At 48.2% G+C, this 20,645-nt stretch overlaps 1 protein-coding gene across 1 annotated transcript; it reads left to right on the forward strand.

Moving 5' to 3' along the window:
* Positions 1-2,079: 2,079 nt before the first annotated feature.
* On the forward strand, positions 2,080-6,089 carry LILRA5 (leukocyte immunoglobulin like receptor A5). The gene is made up of 6 exons (XM_036012683.1): positions 2,080-2,151; positions 2,276-2,311; positions 2,503-2,787; positions 2,933-3,238; positions 5,697-5,747; positions 5,890-6,089. Exons 1-6 carry the CDS (start codon positions 2,118-2,120, stop codon positions 6,024-6,026), a joined length of 849 nt encoding a protein of 282 aa, XP_035868576.1. The 5' UTR covers positions 2,080-2,117; the 3' UTR covers positions 6,027-6,089.
* The last annotated feature ends 14,556 nt before the right edge of the window (positions 6,090-20,645 follow it).

The raw sequence follows: 20,645 nt of genomic DNA on the forward strand, positions 1-20,645 counted from the left end.
GGTCTTTCCATGTCTCAGTAAATTTTTTGAATATTTATATATTTCTCTCTGGAGCTGTTACTAAATGTCATGCTCACTTCTTCCCATTTGACACAATCAGCATGACACTGGCCCTGTTCATTCTAATCCCTGGGACCTTCGGTCCACACTTCTAGTGTTCCTGTGCTGCATTCTAGACATGTCCTCAATATCATCCTCCACTTTCATATTTGGACCTTAAGCTCTGTCTCATCCATAATGGAAATGATTGTTTTAATGTGTCCATCTATTGGGTTGTCCATCTGTCAAATTTCTAACTCATTATATTCTTCTGTAAAAAAATTCATATTCCTAGCTTAAATCATGAATGCTCCCTTTCTTTTTCAGATACTTACAGGTGATCATCTTCCATTGCTCTCATATTTCCCACTGACTCTCCTTCGTTAGGTATCACAGTCACTACTGTCAGTAGACAGCGTCCATAGCACTGTCTATCATCATTAGGATTTCTCCACTGTCCAGTCTTGTAGGAGTCTCTCCCCTCCCACACCTGGTCTCCCAAAGATTCTCCCGGGCTGTCTTGGGAATCAGGCTGGCCAGGGGCCATGGCAGCTGCCCCTGCCACATGCTGTCCACTCTCTCAGGCTCAGCATCTGCTCAGCATTCTGCCCACCAGGGCTGCTCCAATGGGAGCCTCTTACACACACTCTCTCTCTCTCTCTCTCTCTCTCTCTCTCTCACACACACACACACACACACACACACGGGAAAGACACCCATAGGTGACATACTGGATTCAATGTGTCTCAGGATACAGAGGACAGACTGCTCACTGCTGACCTTTGACTTGGGGGAGTGGGTAGAGACATCCCAGAGATGAGACAGAACTAGGGGGCAGGGATCACACATGCAGCCTTCACCTGCCTTCTGGCCCCCTTCCTATGAGGACTTGAGGTCCTTCTCTTTCCACTCAGGGGGGGAATTTCCTTTCTATGACCCATCGATGGTAGCAGTCACTTGGGCCATCAGCTTCAGTCTCTGTTCTCCACTGTGGTTCCCTCTCCATTTCTGGAACTTTCATCTCTCTCTCCTAGACATGTCTGTGCCTACACAATGTAGAACTATTGTGAGTAGTTGTGCTTGGAATTCAGAGAAGACAAGGTCTCGAGTGGGTGCTACAATCCTGCCCTTGACCCTGGACACCTTGATCCTCTCATGTCCCAGCCCACTCACATCTTCATCTGGTTTGGAAATGGAAGTCTCCCTGCCATGAACCAGCCCACTGATCCACAGACGCTGTGGGGACTGGGGTTTGTGACAACAGGATCCAGATGAGGAGACTGAGGCAGAGACTGGACATTACCACTCAAGGATACATGAACATTGGATGATGAATATTTAAGTAAATATCTGCTTTAAGTAAAAATCAGGACTGTAACCCAAATAAATATCCCCTGAATCATGAAGGCAGGACCACAGCATGAGGAGGAGGCTTGAACCAGGACACAAGGGGCACTGAGGGGGCAGGGACCACTCAGAGATTTGTCCCTAGGAAGGCGGGTGGATGGTGTAGCTAAGAAAAAACAAGAAGTCAGTGAGGGTGACTGGGATAGAAGAAAACCACACTCTGTTTCCAGAGGAAGGACGTGTTTCCTTCCCCTATTTCTCTGTATCTGTCCTTTGTGCTCGTTGTCACAGTGACACTCGCCTGAACTGCACAGTGAGGAGGAGACTGTGCCTCTGCTGATCTGAGCTCTACAGGCACAGGGACCCCCATCTTCTCGAAGCATCTTCAGGGCCTGGGTGCCCACTCTCCATGGGGAGGACCCACAAGGAGGTACTGAAAACTGGCAGAGGATGAAGGGGTCCATGGGGGATGCTCTGACCTGGAAGGAGGTGCCCTGGGTCACCTCACCTGCAAGGGGTATCTCAGGAAGCTCTGACTCTATTTCTTCCTCCAACATGAGATGAAAGGTGGACTCTTGGGGAGATACTGTCCCCCTTCCTCAGGGTCTGGTGACCTGACAACTCCAGGACTGGGACGGCCAACCTCCCAGTGACCACACCCTCTGTGTCTATCACCCTCAGGACACCCTCTTCTCTCCCTTCAACAGAACTGTGTTCAGAGAGGAGACACCATGCCCTCCACCCTCACAGCCCTGCTCTGCCTAGGTGAGATTTGAGGAGGGGGTAGGGGAATCCCTGCTCTATCAGGACCCCAGGGCTTAAGAGGCTCCTGGGGAGGGGTGTTCTGCTCAGGACACAGGGCAAGTCTCTCACAGGAACTCTTTTGCAGGGCTGAGCGTGGGCTTGAGGACCCCAGTGCAGGCAGGTGAGTGTGTCCCTAGGGTCCCACAACCCTCTATACATAAAGAGCACAAGGTGTTTCCCCATCAGGCAGCTGGGGATGGAAAATAGAAGTTCAGAGTTAATGGATGGAACATGTCAGGGAAGGTCCTGGGTCTGTGATCCAGACACTGGGGGTGGAACTGACTTGTGACTCAGGTTCTCATTTCCTTCCAGGGACCCTCCCAAAACCCACCCTCTGGGCTGAGCCAGGCCCTGAGATCCCTCAGTTGAGCCCCGTGACTATCTGGTGTCAGGGGACCCTGCAGGCCCAGGAGTTCCGTCTGGATAAAGTAGGCAGCCCATCACCCTGGGACAGACAGATCCCACTGGATCCCAAGAACAAGGCCCAGTTTTCCATCACAGAGATAATAGAGCTACATGCAGGGACATATCAGTGTTACTATGTCAGCCAAGGTGTTTGGTCAGAGCGCAGTGACCCCCTGGAGCTGGTGGTGACAGGTGAGAGCACACTCGGGGGTATCAGCCTCAGGCTGTGCCCTCAGGAAGGGGGATGATTGCCGGGGGTCTCCCCCTCACAATCCAGTCCTGGGGGACATGGGGGAGGTATGAGCCCCATTTAACATGCTGCCTCCTTCTCTCCCAGGATTCTACTACAGCAAACCCAGGCTCTCAGCCCTGCCCAGCCCTGTTGTGACCTCAGGAGGGAATGTAAGTCTCCAGTGTGGCTCATGGCAGGAATTTGAAAGGTTCATTCTGACTAAGGAAGGAGAAGAAAGGCTCTCCTGGACCCTGGACTCACAGCAACACCCCAGTGGGCAGGTCCAGGCCCTGTTCTCTGTGGGTCCAGTGACCCCCAGCCACAGGTGGATGTTCAGATGCTATGGATATAACACTAACACATCCCAGCTGTGGTCACTCCCCAGTGATCCCGTGGAGCTCATGATCCCAGGTAAAAAAAATGCTCTCTTTTACCTCTTGTGTGGATTGAATCTGTAGACAGGTTATTGAGGTCTTTGCTGGGAATGGAATCCCATCTGAGAGGTGGGGTGAGAGGAGCACAGGGGCTTCTTGGTCAGAGACACAGAGTAGAGATGCTGGGACCTGGGGGCCAAGCCAGGAGGTGGGTTCATGGGAGAAGCAGCCCTCTCACTCCTGTTTGGTCCCTGCAAGTGTCTCAGGGAAGCCCTCCCTCCTGACCCAGCAGGGCCTCATTGTGGCCCCAAGACAGAGCCTGACCTTCCAGTGTCTCTCTGACCTCGGCTATGACAGATTCACTCTGTCCAAGGAGCAGGAAGTGGGCCTCCCACAGAGCACTGTCCTGCAGCTCCAGACTGTACTCTCTGAGGCCCACTTCCCCCTGGGCACTGTGAGCAGCTTCCCCAGGGGCCGGTACAGGTGTTATGGTGGACACAGATTCTCCTCTGAGTGGTCAGCCCCCAGTGACCCCCTGGACATCCTGGTGGCAGGTGAGGAGCCAATGGGTTCAGGGACCCAGAGTTTGCTCAGGCCCTGCTGGGGGTCTCAGCGGTGATGGCCAGGATAAGGGGTGTGGGGTCCCCAGGGAGGGTAAGAGACACAGAGGCAGGGTATCAGAGTGGAGGGGGAGACACAGAGAAAGCAGACAGAGAGGAGGGTCCTCAGAAAGGGGCCTGGTGACTCTGGGGTCAGAACCAGATGGTAACAGCACCTCACGCACTCCCCTTTCTCTAGGATGGCTCCCTGACAGACCCTTGCTCTCGGTGCAGCCAGGCCCCACAGTGGCCTCAGGAGAGAAAGTGACCCTGCTGTGTCAGTCACAGAGCTTGAGGGACAGTTTTCTTCTGGCCAAGGAGGGGGCAGCTGATCCCCTCCTCGTTTCAGATCACAGTTCCGAACTCAGCAGAACCGGGCAGAGTTCTCCCTGGGTCCTGTGACCTCAGCCCACGAGGGGACCTACAGGTGCTACAGCTCAGACAACATCTTCTCCTACCACTTGTCACAGCCCAGTGAGCCTCTGGAGCTCCTGGTCTCAGGTGAAGAGCCTCTGACCCTGTCCTCTCTGTACTCACTGAGCTCAGGACCCTGTCCCTAGGAGAGAAATTTTGGGGAGAGAAATGAATGAGGAATGCAGGAGGTTCCACAGAGCGGGGTCCAGCCCTTGAGAGGAGGAAAGGGACAGGGCCTCCCACCCCTGAGTCCCCTGTTCTGAATCTCAGCAGAGAAAGATCGGGAGGGTAGAGTGAGAAGTGTGAGAAGTGAGGAGAAAAGTGATTAGACTGAGCAGAGAGGGCAGATCATCTCCCCAACTCATCCCCTGCATCTTCATCTCAGAGTCTGAGCCCCTGGGGTCCCAGCCCCCACTTGACCATCTTCCATAGAAGGCAGCTTCCCCACAGCCCCAGGGCCCAGCTCTGCTGGCCCCGGGTTCCCCTGGAGCCTCCAGCACTCAGTGCTCACCTGAGAGTGAGGAGGGGCTGTGCCAGGCTCAGGAGGAGCTGGGGACTCCCACCCATGCTGAGGTCTCCCCTGTCTGCTCCGTGGTTCCAGGGGCCCTTGTCTGTTCCTGCACCTTTCTGAGAACTTTCAGGCAATACTTGCATGTATAAATGCGAGGTATAATTTCTGCCTCCAAAAAGAAAATTCCACTCCTATTTAACTGCAATTGTGTTAAATTTGCCCATTTATTATGAAAATAACCATTTATTGTTAAGAGGTTCTTTTAGAAATTCTTTTATGATTGTTCAATTACAGTCATCTGCATTTATTCTCCTCCACTCCCCTCCCCAACCCGAGCCATCCCCACTTCCATCCCCTGCATCCACCACTCCTTGGAGTTCTCCATGTGCCTTTCATCGTCCTGGAAACCCTTCCTCAATCCCCCATTATCCTCTCCCACTTCCCCTTACTAAGAGGTTTTTAAAAGCATGCTCTAAAATATTTACTTTTGATTTCAGATGCAGTTTGAAGTTTTAGTCATAAAATTATCTGTACTCAGACCTCAAGAATTGTTCGAGTACCCCATATATGTCTGTGTGTATAGATGAGAACCACCCATGGACCCTGAGTCCTCAGCTGAAAAAATTAAAGCTTTCAGATCCAGAAGTGTGAGCTTGGATGGTTCAGTCTCCCACAGAGAGGGGGGCAGGAGTAGAAGAATATCCTATGTTCTGTCATGAGAGACCACATTTCTCGCCAAATTTGCGGGGCAAACCCAACCTATGTCCCAAAGAGCCTCAGGAGCAAAGTCTGCACTCAGAAGTCCCCAGGAGATTGGCAGGACCCAGGGCAGCAGACAGGACCCTCATAGGAGAGAGAGGCTTCCAGAAGGGGCTGGGAGCAGTCACATCATGAGGAACAGGAGAGTTTTGAGGACAATTGGCTTGAGCAGGATGAATTCCTCACGCGTCCACATCTTTATGGTTTTCAAGGAGCAGCTGACACCATCAGCCTATCACACAACAGCTCAGATAACACAAGTGGTGAGTAGGAGAATCCTCAGTTGTGAGTCTGGTGCAGAGGATCCCATCTCTCACAGGGAGATAGGTGGGCTGAGTGAGCATCTCAGATCCAGGGGGACTGGTGTGCTGTGACTTCTGCAACATCTTTCTTCACATTTCCTAGACTTCCACCCCCAAGACTACACAGTGGGGAACCTCATCCGCATGGGCATGGCTGGCCTGGTCCTGGTGGTCCTCGGGGTGCTGCTGTTTCAGGCTCAAGACAGCGAGAGAATGGCCCAGGCTGCTGCCAGGACCTGAACACAGAGGTAAAGGAGCATCTTTCAGAGTGGAAGAGCCTTAGAAATGAAGTCATGTGCCCAGAAGGTTCTAAATGATAATCTGGCATATGCCATGTGACCTGTCTGCCATGCTTGCAGGTGAAGGACTCATTGGTCATATGCATGGGGACAAGGTCTGGACCCTTCTGCCATTAAATTGAGTTCACACTTTCCCGACCACTGTTGAGTCATGTGACCGGTTCCTACCTTTCCCATTTCAGTTAAATTAGCATTGATCCCACATGGCATGGTCACATCCACAGCTCCCTGCACTTTCAGAAAACTTGTTCATTTCTAATTACACCTGCTTTGATGTTTGTATGGAGTGCCCATCCACTCAGTGCACAGCATGCAATCTATTTAAATAAATGCATGAGCTGACATCACAAACATTCAGCCCACAAGAGACAAATCCCAAGTGATACCCAAGTGCCCTCTCTGGACCCCACGTGACTTCACTTTTCCTCAGATGGCACCTGTGGACTTTCTACAGGAACCTCCTCACTCAGAATCAAGGCTATTTCTTTATCCTCACCTGAGGGTACTTCTTCATTGCTTATTTAGAGAGAGAGAGGAAGGGAGAGAGAAACATTGATTGGTTGCCTCTCATAAGTGCCTAGACAGGCAAGTCTACTTGCCATCTAGGTATATACCCTGACTGGGAATCAAAACCACAAAGTTTCGGTTATGGAACGATGCTCCAACCAACAGAGCCACACCAGCCAGGGGGAAATCAAGAACTGTTTGTTTGAAGGGGTCACCTGGGTTGTACTGGCTAGGAAAACCCAGTGTTAATAACACAATGCAGTGTACAGATAATGTATTAGAGAATTGCATGTTTGAAACCTATATGATTCTATTACTGATGTCATACCAATGAATTCCTCTAAATAAAACAATGGTTCTTGGCATTTTCCCATGTTTGGGTATCTATAGTCCTTTTGTGGCCAACTTGGAGGTGTCCCTGTGAGGTCCTGATGCAGAGTCGGGAAGGGAAGGGACTCACAAACTGACTTTCACAGACAGTACAAGCCAGTGTGGGACACCAGTCACACCAGTCTGACAGCCCCAGGGTGCACCTACGCTGCCTGCCCTTTTATGTGTAAGGATCATTTCTACTTCCATGTACAAATGGCTGTGGGACTTCTGTTCAGCTAGAAATGTTGTAACTTATTTTCCACGAAAGTACAGGACTACAGTCTCAGTGTATCCAGATGAGATGTCAAGGGGAAAATCCTACTATCCCTTGGGGGAGAGAACAGTGAGCTGATAGAATTCTAATGCATCACTTGTAGGAGTGCCAGTTATAGTCACCAATTGAGCAAATATATTACATTTATCCAGTGAGAGACACACAGCTTTATGTTTAAGTACCTGCCTTAGACAAAATGTGTACCTGTTTGCCATTCACTAGGACACTGATTAGAGTTCAGGTTCTACTGCTTTGAGAGATTTCAGGAAAGTCTGAAGCATGAAGCAAGAGAGGCCATTGGTATAGAAAAACCACTAGACACAGCTTGAGTGGGCTGGCAAGTTGGGTGGGGGAGGAACTGCCTAGGACTCCACCAGTCCTCTGACTCATTCGGGCACAGTCCCTGCTGGTTTTCGCAGCTAGAAGTTATTGGGACTTCTTTCATCAGCACTGGAACTCTGGGCTGCAGAACCTGGTCTGGGGCTGAGACCCCTGGATTCTCAGGAGGAACCTCTGCAGCTGAGATATCCCTCCTGATTTCTGTCTGCCACTCAGGGGTATGGGACCAGCCCATTTCGTGTCTCCGAGTCTCCATGTGGCTTCTTCTTTACACTCTTAGTTGTGGGACTTCTGTTCAGCAGGAATGCAGGAAGTTCTGAATGGTGCTTTTTCTGTAGTTTAGCTGTAATTCTGATGAGGTTGAATAAAGTGTGTGTGGGTTTAGTTTTGTCTTGCTGTTTTGTGATTGTTTATTTCCCTTGTCCTTCAGATACATCCATGTAGCACATGACCTCCTTTCCTTCTTTTATAAATAAGTTTTTGTTTCAATATGGTTGACATCAAATATTATGTAAGTTTGTGGATCATATGACAGAGATTAAACATGTTTTTTTTTATTTTGTTTTTTCTTTTTCCTTTTGCATTGCATCTCACTTTCTCCAGTTTTGAGTCTTTTTTCCTAAATGAATTACACTACTTTGTATTCCTTTCAACAAGTGTGAACATGTCAAAATATCTAAAAACTTGCTACTCTGGAAAGGCCTTATTTCAGTCTCATTTTCTTTATTAAGCAACTAGGAAACACTTTGCTATTTCAATTAAAATATGTGATTCAGATTCTTGGAGAGACAAATGTCTCCTGTGGTTAAGGCTCTCTCCCCAAAAATCTGTTCTCCTCCTGGAGACACCAACTCACTGGGTGGGTTGGGAGGAAACACAGGTTCCCTCTTAGAGACTGGCCTGGCTGACACATTCACCTTGTCACTTAAACCCAGTGGGGCTCAGTGTACAAACTTCAGCAACAATCTGCTCCTGAAAGGTGTGACTTCACTGTCTTCTGGTGTCACTCTTTGCTATGAGGAAGTCTGGTCTAAGTGAGCTTGTCACTATAGTGATGTGCACTTCCTCTAGAAAGTAATTTTAGGAACCCAGGCCATTTGAGTTGAAATGCACATAAAATAAAATTAACCGATTAAAGTTTTTTTTCATTTTTATTAATTTCATTTTATCATTTTAACTTTTTAAATTATTATTCAAGTACAGTTGTCTCCATTTTCCTCCCATGACTGTTATAGATTTGAGAGAGAGAGAGACCTAGACTTGTTGTTCTACTCATTGAACATTCATCTGTTGCATCCTGTGTGTGCCCTGACCAGGAATAGAACACACAAACTTGGCATACTGGGACAATGCTCTAACTAACTGAGCTACCAGCTAGGGACTAAAATTTGCCATTTTATTGTGTATAGTTCAGTGTAGAATATGTCTTTGTGTTTTTATTTAACCTCCAACTTCTTCATTTACCACAGAAGTTCAAGTCACAGGTGTCATTTTTGCATACATGCCCCCTCTCGCTACCTGGTCTTTCCACATGTCTGTAAAATGTTTGAATATCCATCTCTGAAGCTATTACTAAATGTCATGTTAACTTCTTTCCTTCTGATATGATCAATATGACATTGACCATCTTCTATAATCCCTGGTATCCACATTCCTGAGTTCTGGTGTCCCTGTGCTGCATTCTAGAAATGTCCTCAATATTTTCCTCCACTTTCATATTTGGACATTCAGCTCTGTCTCATCCATGATGGGAATCATTGTTTTAATGTGTCCATCTATTGGGTTGTCCATCTGTCAGGTTTCTAATTCATTATATTCTTCTGTAAAACAATTCACATTCCTGAATCAAATCACTGAATGCTCCTTTCTTTTTCAGATATTTACACGTGATCATCTTCCATTGCTCTCATATTTCCCACTGACTCTTTCATTGCCCGTGACAGCCCCCAGTATCAGTAGAGGGTGTCCATAGCACTGTCTGTCATCATTAGGATTTCTCCACTGTCCACTCTTGCAGGAGTCTCTCCCCTCACACACCTGGTCTCCCACAGATTCTCTGGGGCTGCCCTGGGAGTCAGGCTGACCAGGGGCTGTGGCAGCTGCCCCTGCCCCATGTTGTCCACTCTCTGAGACTCAGCACCTGTTCCAAGTTCTGCCCAACAGGGCTGGTCCAATGGGAGCCTCTCACATGCACACAGGACAGACACCCATGACTGACATACTGGACTCAGTCTGTTTCAGGACACACAGGACAGACTGGTCACTGCTGACCTTGAACTTGAGCAAGTGGGCAGACACATCCCAGAGCCCACACACAAACACACAGCAGGGACCACACTTCCAGTCTTCACCTTCTCCCTTACCCACTTCCTGTGAGGACCTGGGGTTCCTCTCTTTCCACTTGGGGGTGGGGGGAATTTCCTCCCTATGACTCCTGGATGGACCATCACCTGGACCATCAGTTTCAGTCTCTGTTCTCCACTGTGGTTCCCTCTCCATTTGTGGAGCTCTCATATCTCTCCTAGACATGTCTGTGCCTACTTAATGTAGAGCCATTGTGAGTAGCTGTGCTTGGTATTCAGAGCAGACAAGGTCTCCAGTGGGTGCTATAATCCTGCCCTTGACCCTGGACACCTTGATCCTCTCATCTTCCAGCCACTCACATCTTCATCTGGTCTGGAAATGGAAGTCTCCCTGCCATGAACGAGCACCACTGACCCACAGCCACTGTGGGGACTGGGGTTTGTGACAACAGGATCCAGATGAGGAGACTGAGGCAGAGACTGGACATTACCACTCAAGGATACATGAACATTGGATGATGAGTTCTTAAGTTAATATCTGCTTTAAGTAAAAATCAGGACTGTAACCCAAATCAATGTCTCCTGAATCTTGAAGGCAGGACCACAGCATGAGGAGGAGGGTTGAAACAGGAAACAAGGGGCACTGAGGGGGCAGGGATCACTCAGAAGTTTGTCTCCAAGAAGGTGGGAGGATGCTGTTGCTAAGATAAAATTAGAAGTCAGTGAGGGTGACTGGGATAGAAGAAAACCACACACTGGGTCCAGAGGAAAGGACGTGTTTCCTTCCCCTATTTCTCTGTATCTGTCCTTTGTGGTCATTGTCACAATGATGCTCGCCTGAACTGCACAATGAGGAAGAGACTGTGTCTCTGATGAGCTGAGCTCTGCAGGCACAGGGACCCCCGTCTTCCTGAAGCATCTCCAGAGCCTGGCTGCACACTGTCCATTGGGAGGACCCACAAGGAGATACTGAAAGCAGGCAGAGGATGAAGGGGCCCTAGGGGGTGCTCTCATTGGAAGGATGTGCCCTGGGTCACTTCTCCTACAAGAGGTATCTCAGGAGGCTCCACGTCTATTTCTTCCTCCATCATGAGAATGAGAGGTGGACTCCTGGGGAGACACTGTTCTGCTTCCTCAGGGGCTGCTGACCTTACATCCCTGTGACAGAGACAGAAAACCTCCAGTGACCACACTCTATGTGTCTATCACCCTCAGGACACCCTGGTCTCTTCTTTCTGCATGACTGCATTCCGAGAGGAGACACCATACCCCCAAGCCTCACAACCCTGCTCTGCTTTCATGAGATGTGAGAGGGGAGGAGAAGCCCTTCTCTGTCAGGACCCCAGGACTCATGAGGCTCCTGGGGTAGAGGGTTCTGCTCAGGACACAGGGCAAGTCTGTCACAGGGACTTTCTTGCAAGTCTGAGCATGAGCCTGAGGACCCCAGTGTAGCAGGAGTGTCCCTAGGGTCCCACAACCCTCTCTCCATAAAGGACAAGGTGTTTCCCCATCAGGCAACTGGGAATGGAAAACAGAAATTCAGGGTTAATGGATGCAGGAAGTGGGGGAAGGTCCTGGGACTGAGATCATGACACTGGGGGTAGAAATGACTTGTGACTCAGGTTCTGATTTCCTTCTAGGGACTCTCCCCAAACCCACCCTCTAGGCTGAGCCAGGCCCTCAGTTGAGCCCCCTGACTATCTGGTGTCAGGGGACCCTACAGGCCCAGGAAGTCCTTCTGGATAAAGAGGGAAGCCCAGCACCCTGAGACAAACAGAAACCACTGGAACCCGGGAACAAGGCCAAGTTCTCCATCACCTTCATGACAGAGCCATGTGCAGGGAGATATCAGTGTTATTATCTCAGCCAAGATGTCTGGTCAGAGCACAGTGACCCCCAGGAGCTGGTGGTGACGAGTGAAAGGACACTCAGATGTCCCAGCCTCAGGCTCTGCCTGCAGGAAGGGGATGCTCTCAGGGGGTCTCCCCCTCACAGCCCAGCCCTGGGGAATAGGAGGGACGTGTGAGCTCCATTTCACATGCTGCCTCCTTCTCTTCTAGGAGTCTACAGCAAGCCCAGCCTGTCAGCCATGCCTACCCCTATCGTGACCTCAGGAGGGACCATGAGCCTCCAGTGTGGCAAACGGCAGAAATTCAACAGGTTCATTTTGACTAGGGAAGGAGAAGAGAGGATCTTCTGAACCCTGGACTCACAGTGAGACCCTAGTGGGCAGTTCCAGGCCCAGTTCACTGTGGGCTCCATGATGCCCAGTGACAGGTGGACATTCAGGTGCTATGGATACAACAGGAACAGGCCCCAGGTACAATGACTACTCAGTGACCCCCTGGAACTCCTGGTCTCAGGTGAGGAGCCTCTGACCCTGTCATTCCTGTGCTCCTCCAGCTCAGGGCCCTGTCCCTAGGGAAGTCAGGGACAGAAATAAATGAGGAGTGCAGGAGGCTCCACAGATGGGCACCCACTTCTCACAGGTAGAAAGGAGCTGGAGGTCCCACCCCTGAGCCCTCTTTTCTGAATCTCAGTAGAGAGAAAGAGCAGGAGGGAGGAGTGAGATATGTGAGAAGTGAGGAGAAAGGTGGTTAGACGGAGCAGAGATGACAGATCCCCTCCCCCAATCACCCCCTGCATCTTCATTCAATCTCAGATCCCCTGGAGTCCAGGCCCCAGCTGGACCCTCTTCCATAGAAAGCAGCTGTCCCACAGACCCAGGGACCCAGCTCTGCTGGCCCCTGGTCTCACCTGGAGCCTCCAGCACTCAGTGCTCACCTGAGAGTGAGGAGGAGCTGTGCCAGGCTCAGGAGGAGCTGGGGGCTCCTGCCCACACTGAGGGCTTCCCCTGTCTGCTCCACGGTTCTGGGAGCCCTTGTCTGTTCCTGCTCCTTTCTGAGAACTTTCAGGAAATACTTGCATATATAAATTTGACTTATAAACATTTCTGCCTTCAAAAAGGAAATTCTACTTCTATTTAAGTGCAGGTGTGTTAAGTTTGCCCATTTATTATGAAAATAACCATTTATTATTAAGAGGTTCTTTTAGAAATTATGTTGTTGTTCAATTACAGTTGTCTGCATTTACTCCCCTAGATTCTCAGCCCCGCCCCCCAGCCATCCCCACTTCCATCCCCTGCATCCACCCCTCCTTGGAGTTCTCCATGTGCCCTTCATAGTTGTTCTGAAAACGCTTCCTCCGTTTCCCCATTATCCTTTCCCACATCCCCTTATTAAGAGGTTTTTAAAAGCATGCTCTAAGAGGTCTACTTTTGACTTCAGATGCATTTTGAAGTTTTAGTCATGAAATTATCTATACTCAGAGCTCAAGAATTGTTGCAGTACCCCATATATGTCTGTGAGTATAGATGAGACCCACCCATGGACTCTGAGTCCTCAGCTTCTGAATAAATAAAAGCTTTCAGCTACAGAAGAGTGAGTTTGGATGGTTCAGTCTCCTACAGAGAGCAGAGAGATTACAAGGACATCCTCTGTTCTGTAATGAGAGACCACATTTCTCACCAAACCTGAATTCTCAGGGCAAAGCCAGCCTATGCCCCAAGGTGCTTCAGGAGCAAAGTCTGCACTCAGAAGTCCCTGGGAGACTGACAGGACCCATGACAGCAGACAGGACCCTCAGAGCAGAGAAAGGGTTTGAGAAGGGGCTGGGATCATCAGGTCATGAAACACTGGAGAGTTTTGAGGACAATTGACTCGAGTGGCATCAACTCCTCATATTCCCACTTCTTTATGGTTTTCGAGGAGCAGATCATACCATCGGCCCATCACACAACAGCTCAGATAACACAAGTGGTGAACAGGAGACTCCTCAGTGTGGGGCTGGTGCAGAGGGTCCTGTCTCTCAGGGGAAGACAAGTGTGCTGGGTGGGCATCCAGGATCCGGGGGTGACTTTGTCTGCTGTGACCTCTGCCACCTCTTTCTCCACATTTCCTAGACTCCCACCCCCAAGACTACACAGTGGGGAATCTCACCCACATGGCCCTGGCTGGCTTGGTTCTGGTGGTCCTCGGGGTGCTGCTGTCTCAGGTTTGAGACAGTGAGAGAATGGCACAGGCTGCCAGGACCTGAACACAGAGGTAAAGGAGCATCTTTCAGAGTGGGAGAGCCTTGGAAATGAAGTCATGTGCCCAGAAGGTTCTGGAAGATAATCTGGGGCATGCTGTGTGATCTGTCTGCAGCTCACTGCAGGTGGGGACTTGTTCGTCATATGCAGGGGGACAAGGTCTGGACCCTTCTGCCATTAAATTCAGCCCATCTCCTCCCGGCCACTGTTGAGTCATGTGACCCCTTCCTACCCTTTCCCATTTCAGTTAAATTATCATTGATCCCACATGGCATGGTCACATCCACACCTCCCTGCACTTTCAGGGAATAGTTTTTTTTTTCCTAATTACACACACGTTGATGTTCGTATGGTATGTCCATCCACTCAGTGCACAGGCTGCAATCTGTTTTAATAAACCAATCAGCAGGCATCACAGAAATTGAGCCCATAAGAGATAAATTTGAAATGATGCCCTAGAGCCCTCTCTGGTCCCCACATGCCTTCACCTTTCCTCAGATGGCACCTGTGGACTTTCTTGAGGAACCTCCTAACTCAGAATCAAGGCTATTTTTCTATCCTCAGAAGCAAAGATATTTATATTGCTTTATTTGAGGAGAGGAAGGGAGAGACAGAAACGTCAATGGGAGGCAGGTACACTGATTCTTTGCCTCCCATAGGTGCCTGGACAGGGGATTGAACTTGTAATCTAGGTATGTGCCCTGACTGGGGATCAAACCCACAAAATTTTAGTTATGGAACAATGTTCCAACCAACAAAGCCACACCAACCTGGGGTAAATCAAGATGTTTTTGTGTGAAGGGATTGCTTGGGTTACATGGCCCAGGAAAAGCCAGTGTTGAAAACACAGTGCAGTGTGCAGATGATGTATTAGAGAATTGCACACTTGAAATCTATATGATTCTATTACCAATGTCATCCCAATGAATTTCTCTCAATAAAACACTGGTTCTTGGCATTTTCCCATGTTCTGGCATCTATGGTCCCTTTGTGCCCAACTTGGAGGTGCCCCTGTGAGGTCCTGGGATGCAGAGTCAGGAAGTGACTCACAAACTGACTTTCACAGACAGTACAAGCCAGTGTGGGACACCAGTCTCACCAGTCTGACAGCCCCAGGGTGCACCTAAGCTGCCTGCCCTTTTGTGTGTAAGGATCATTTTTACTTCAGCATACAAACAGTTGTGGGGATTCTGTTCAGCTAGAAATGTTGTAACTGATTTTTCACGAAAGTACAAGTCCACAGTTCCAATGCATCTAGACGGGATGCCAAGGGGAAAATCCTACTATCCCCTAGGGAAGAGAACAGTGAGCTGATAGCATTCTAATGCATTACTTGTAGGAGTGCCAGTTATAGTCACCAATTGAGCAAATACATTACACTTATCCAGTTAGAGACACACAGCTTTCTCTTTAAATACCTGCCTTAGAGAAAATGTGTACCTGTTTGCCATTCACTAGGACATTGATTGGGGTTTGGGTGCCACTGGTTTGAGAGATTTCCAGAAAGCCTGAAGCATGAGGCAAGAGAGACCTTTCGAATGCAAAAGACACTGGAACCAGCTTGGGCAAGCTTGCAAGTTGTGTGGGGTGAGGTGCTGTGGTTGATAAAAGTGTCTGTGGTTTTTGTTTTATTTTGCTGTTTTGTGACTTGTTTATTTCCCTTGTCCTCCAGATACACCCATGTAGCATGTGACAACATTGCCTTCATTAACATAAGTTTTATTTTTCAATGCAGTTGACATCAAGTTTTATGTAAGTTTGTGAATCACATGATAGAGATTAAGCATTTTTTTTCGATTTCGTTTTTGCCATTTTCCCTCGCTGTGCATCTCACTTTGTCCAGTTTGTTGTCCTTGTTCTTCTAACTGAATTAAATCAGTTTCTATTCCTTTCATCACATGTGAAAATAGGACAACAGCTAAAAACTTGCTACTCTGGAAAGGCCTTATTTCAGTCTCACTTTCTTTATTAAGTAACTAGGAAACACTTTACTATTTCAATTAAAGTGTGTGATTCAATTCTTTGGAGAGACAAACATCCCCTGTGGTTAAGGCTCTCTCCCCAAAAATCTGTTCTCTTTACTGGAGACACAGCCTCAAGGGTGGGGTTGGGAAGAGACACAGGCTGCCACTTAGGGACTGGCCTGGCTGACACTTTCACTTTGTCCCTTAAAGCTGATGGGGCTCAGTGCACAATCTTCACTGACAATCTGCTCCTGGAAGGTGTGTCCCCACTGTCTTCTGGTGTCACTCTTTGTTATGAGGAAGTCCAGCCCCAGCGAGCTTGTCACTATGGTGATGTGCACTTCCTCTAGGAAGTAATTCAGGACCTCAGGCCATATGAGTTGAAATTGATATAAAAAAATTAACTGATTAAAATATTTTTCATTTTTCCGGCCAAGATGGAGGCGTAGGTAGACACATTGCCTCCTCGCACAACCAAAATAAGGTCAGAAACAACTTAGAAAAAAGATAACAAGATGAGACAGAAAAATTGAACTGTATGGAAGTCGGACAACCAAGGAGTTAAAATATACACATTCATACAGACGAGTAGGAAGGGCAGAGTCAGGCAGTCGATGGGAGATGGGTTGAAGCACAAAAACCACTTTCACCAGGCGAGTTAGGCATTTTGGGCACAAGACTGGAGCTGGCAGACGCTGGGCATGCAGGCAGCTGGCAGAACCAATGAGGTGGCAATTGTGAAATGAGGCACTGCTCACAAGGTGTCTGGCTGACCAGGCAGTCCCACATTTGCACACAGATAAACCAGGCGAAATTAGGCAGTGAGACAGACCGGGCAACCCAGGATCCTAGTGTGGCAAAATTGAACCTCAGGACACTGATTGAAAACACCTGTGGGGGTTGAGGCACAGGGAGAGACTCCCAGCCTCACAGGAGAGTGCACTGGAGAAACCCACAGGGTCCTAGAACGTACACAAGCCCACCCATGCAGAAATTAGCACCAGAAAGGGCCAGTTAGCTTGGGGAAGTGGCACAAGGGACTAAAATTCCATGGAGAGCAGAGAAAGTGCCATTGTTCCCTTTCGGACCCCGCTCCCACATACAGCTTCAGAACCCAGAGACTGGGTTGCCCTGCCCTGGTAAACACCTAAGGCTTGCAGCTCATACATAAGAGGCATGACAAGACAAAAAAAAATGTCCCCAATGAAAGAACAGATCAAAGCTCCACAGCAAATACAGCTAAGTGACCAAAAGATAGCCAACCTATCAGAGGCACAGTTCAAAGCACTGGTGATCAGGATGCTTACAGAATTGGTTCAATTTGCTCATAAATTAGATGAAAAAATGAAGGCTACACTAAGTGAGATGAAGGAAAATGTACAAGGAACCAATAGTGATGGGAAGAAAACTGGGACCCAAATGAATGGAGTGGACCAGAAGGAAGAAAGAAACAACCAAACAGTAAAGAATGGAAAAATAAGAAATCAAAAAAATGAGGAGAGGCTTAGGAATCTCTGGGACATCTTTAAACACTCCAACATCAGAATTATAGGGGTACCAGAAGGAGAAGAGGGAGAACAACTAGTGGAAAGGTTATTTGAACAAATAATAAAGGAGAACTTCCCCAATGTGGCAAAAAAATAGACTTCCAGGAAGTCCGGGAAACTCAGAGAGTCCCAAAGAAGTTGGACCCAAGAAGGAACACACCAAGGACCATCATCATTACATTAGCCAAGGTATATATTAAGGAGAGAATTCTAGAAGCAGCGAGAGATAAGGGGATACTAACCTACAAAGGAATTCTCATCGGACTGTCAGCTGGTATCTCAAAAGAGACCTTGCAGGCCAGAAGGGGCTGCAAAGAAGTATTCCAAGTCATGAAAGGAAAGAACCTCCATCCAAGATTGATCGATCCAGCAAAGCTTTCATTTAGAATGGAAGGGCAGACAAAGTGCTTCTCAAATAAGGTCAAGTTAAAGAAGTTCATCATCACCAAGCCTTTATTTTATGAAATGTTCAAGGGACTTATCTAAGAAAAAGAAGATAATAACTATGAACAGTAAAATGACAGCAACTCAGAATTATTAACAACCACACCTAAAACAAAAACAAAATCAAACTAAGCAAAGAACTAGAACAGGAACAGAACCACAGAACTGGAGATCACATGGAGGGTTAGCAACAAGGGAGTTGGAGGAGGAGAAGGGGAAAAGGTAAAGAGAATAAGTAGCATAGATGGTGGGTAGAAAATAGACAGGGGGAGGGCAAGAATAGTATGGAAAATGTAGAAGCTAAGGAACTTATAACACATAGACATGAACTAAAGAGGGGCAATGTGGGTGGGAGGGGGTGTGCAGGGTGGAGGGGACTGAAGGGGGTAAATGGGACAACTATAATAGCATAATCAATAAAATATATTAAAAGGTTTAAAAATAAAAATTTTCATTTTTATTTATTTGATTTGATTGTTTTAACTTTTTAAATTGTTGGTCAAGTACAGTTTTCTTCATTCCCCTCCCCTGACAGTTATGAGAGAGAGAGGGAGAGAGAGACAGAGGAACATATACTCGTTGTTCTACTCATTGAGCATTCATCAGTTGCTTCTTGTGTGTGCTCTAACTGGGAATTGAGCCCACAACCTTGGCATACTGGGACGATGCTCTAAGCAACTGACCTACCAGCGAGGAACTAAAATTTGCCTTTTAAAGTACACAGTGCAGTGTAGAATATGTCTTTGTGTTTTAATTTAACCTCCAATTTCTTCATTTACCACAAATGAAGAAAGACACAGATTTTATTTTTGCATACATGCCCCCTCTCACCAGCTGGTCTTTCCATGTCTCAGTAAATTTTTTGAATATTTATATATTTCTCTCTGGAGCTGTTACTAAATGTCATGCTCACTTCTTCCCATTTGACACAATCAGCATGACACTGGCCCTGTTCATTCTAGTCCCTGGGACCTTCGGTCCACACTTCTAGTGTTCCTGTGCTGCATTCTAGACATGTCCTCAATATCGTCCTCCACTTTCATATTTGGACCTTAAGCTCTGTCTCATCCATGATGGAAATGATTGTTTTAATGTGTCCATCTATTGGGTTGTCCATCTGTCAAATTTCTAACTCATTATATTCTTCTGTAAAAAAATTCATATTCCTAGCTTAAATCATGAATGCTCCCTTTCTTTTTCAGATACTTACAGGTGATCATCTTCCATTGCTCTCATATTTCCCACTGACTCTCTTTCGTTAGGTATCACAGTCACTACTGTCAGTAGACAGCGTCCATAGCACTGTCTGTCATCATTAGGATTTCTCCACTGTCCAGTCTTGTAGGAGCCTCTCCCCTCCCACACCTGGTCTCCCAAAGATTCTCCCGGGCTGTCTTGGGAATCAGGCTGGCCAGGGGCCATGGCAGCTGCCCCTGCCACATGCTGTCCACTCTCTCAGGCTCAGCATCTGCTCAGCATTCTGCCCACCAGGGCTGCTCCAATGGGAGCCTCTTACACTCTCTCTCTCTCTCTCTCTCTCTCTCTCTCTCACACACACATACACACACACACACACACACACACACACACACACACACACACAGGAAAGACACCCATAGGTGACATACTGGATTCAATGTGTCTCAGGATACAGAGGACAGACTGCTCACTGCTGACCTTTAACTTGGGGGAGTGGGCAGAGACATCTCAGAGATGAGACAGAACCACGGGGCAGGGATCACACATGCAGCCTTCACCTGCCTTCTGGCCCCCTTCCTATGAGGACTTGAGGTCCTTCTCTTTCCACTCAGGGGGGGAATTTCCTTCCTATGACCCATCGATGGTACCAGTCACTTGGGCCATCAGTTTCAGTCTCTGATCTCCACTGTGGTTCCCTCTCCATTTCTGGAACTTTCATCTCTCTCTCCTAGACATGTCTGTGCCTACACAATGTAGAACTATTGTGAGTAGTTGTGCTTGGAATTCAGAGAAGACAAGGTCTCGAGTGGGTGCTACAATCCTGCCCTTGACCCTGGACACCTTGATCCTCTCATGTCCCAGCCCACTCACATCTTCATCTGGTTTGGAAATGGAAGTCTCCCTGCCATGAACCAGCGCACTGATCCACAGACACTGTGGGGACTGGGGTTTGTGACAACAGGATCCAGATGAGGAGACTGAGGCAGAGACTGGACATTACCACTCAAGGATACATGGACATTGGATGATGAGTATTTAAGCAAATATCTGCTTTAAGGAAAAATCAGGACTGTAACCCAAATAAATATCCCCTGAATCATGAAGGCAGGACCACAGCATGAGGAGGAGGCTTGAACCAGGACACAAGGAGCACTGAGGGGGCAGGGACCACTCAGAGATTTGTCCCTAGGAAGGCGGGTGGATGGTGTAGCTAAGAAAAAACAAGAAGTCAGTGAGGGTGACTGGGATAGAAGAAAACCACACTCTGTTTCCAGAGGAAGGACGTGTTTCCTTCCCCTATTTCTCTGTATCTGTCCTTTGTGCTCGTTGTCACAGTGACACTCGCCTGAACTGCACAGTGAGGAGGAGACTGTGCCTCTGCTGATCTGAGCTCTACAGGCACAGGGACCCCCATCTTCTTGAAGCATCTTCAGGGCCTGGGTGCCCACTCTCCATGGGGAGGACCCACAAGGAGGTACTGAAAACTGGCAGAGGATGAAGGGGTCCGTGGGGGATGCTCT

Source organism: Phyllostomus discolor, chromosome 12 (assembly GCF_004126475.2).
Source record: "Phyllostomus discolor isolate MPI-MPIP mPhyDis1 chromosome 12, mPhyDis1.pri.v3, whole genome shotgun sequence".
In the NCBI taxonomy this organism is placed as follows: Eukaryota; Metazoa; Chordata; class Mammalia; order Chiroptera; family Phyllostomidae; genus Phyllostomus; species Phyllostomus discolor.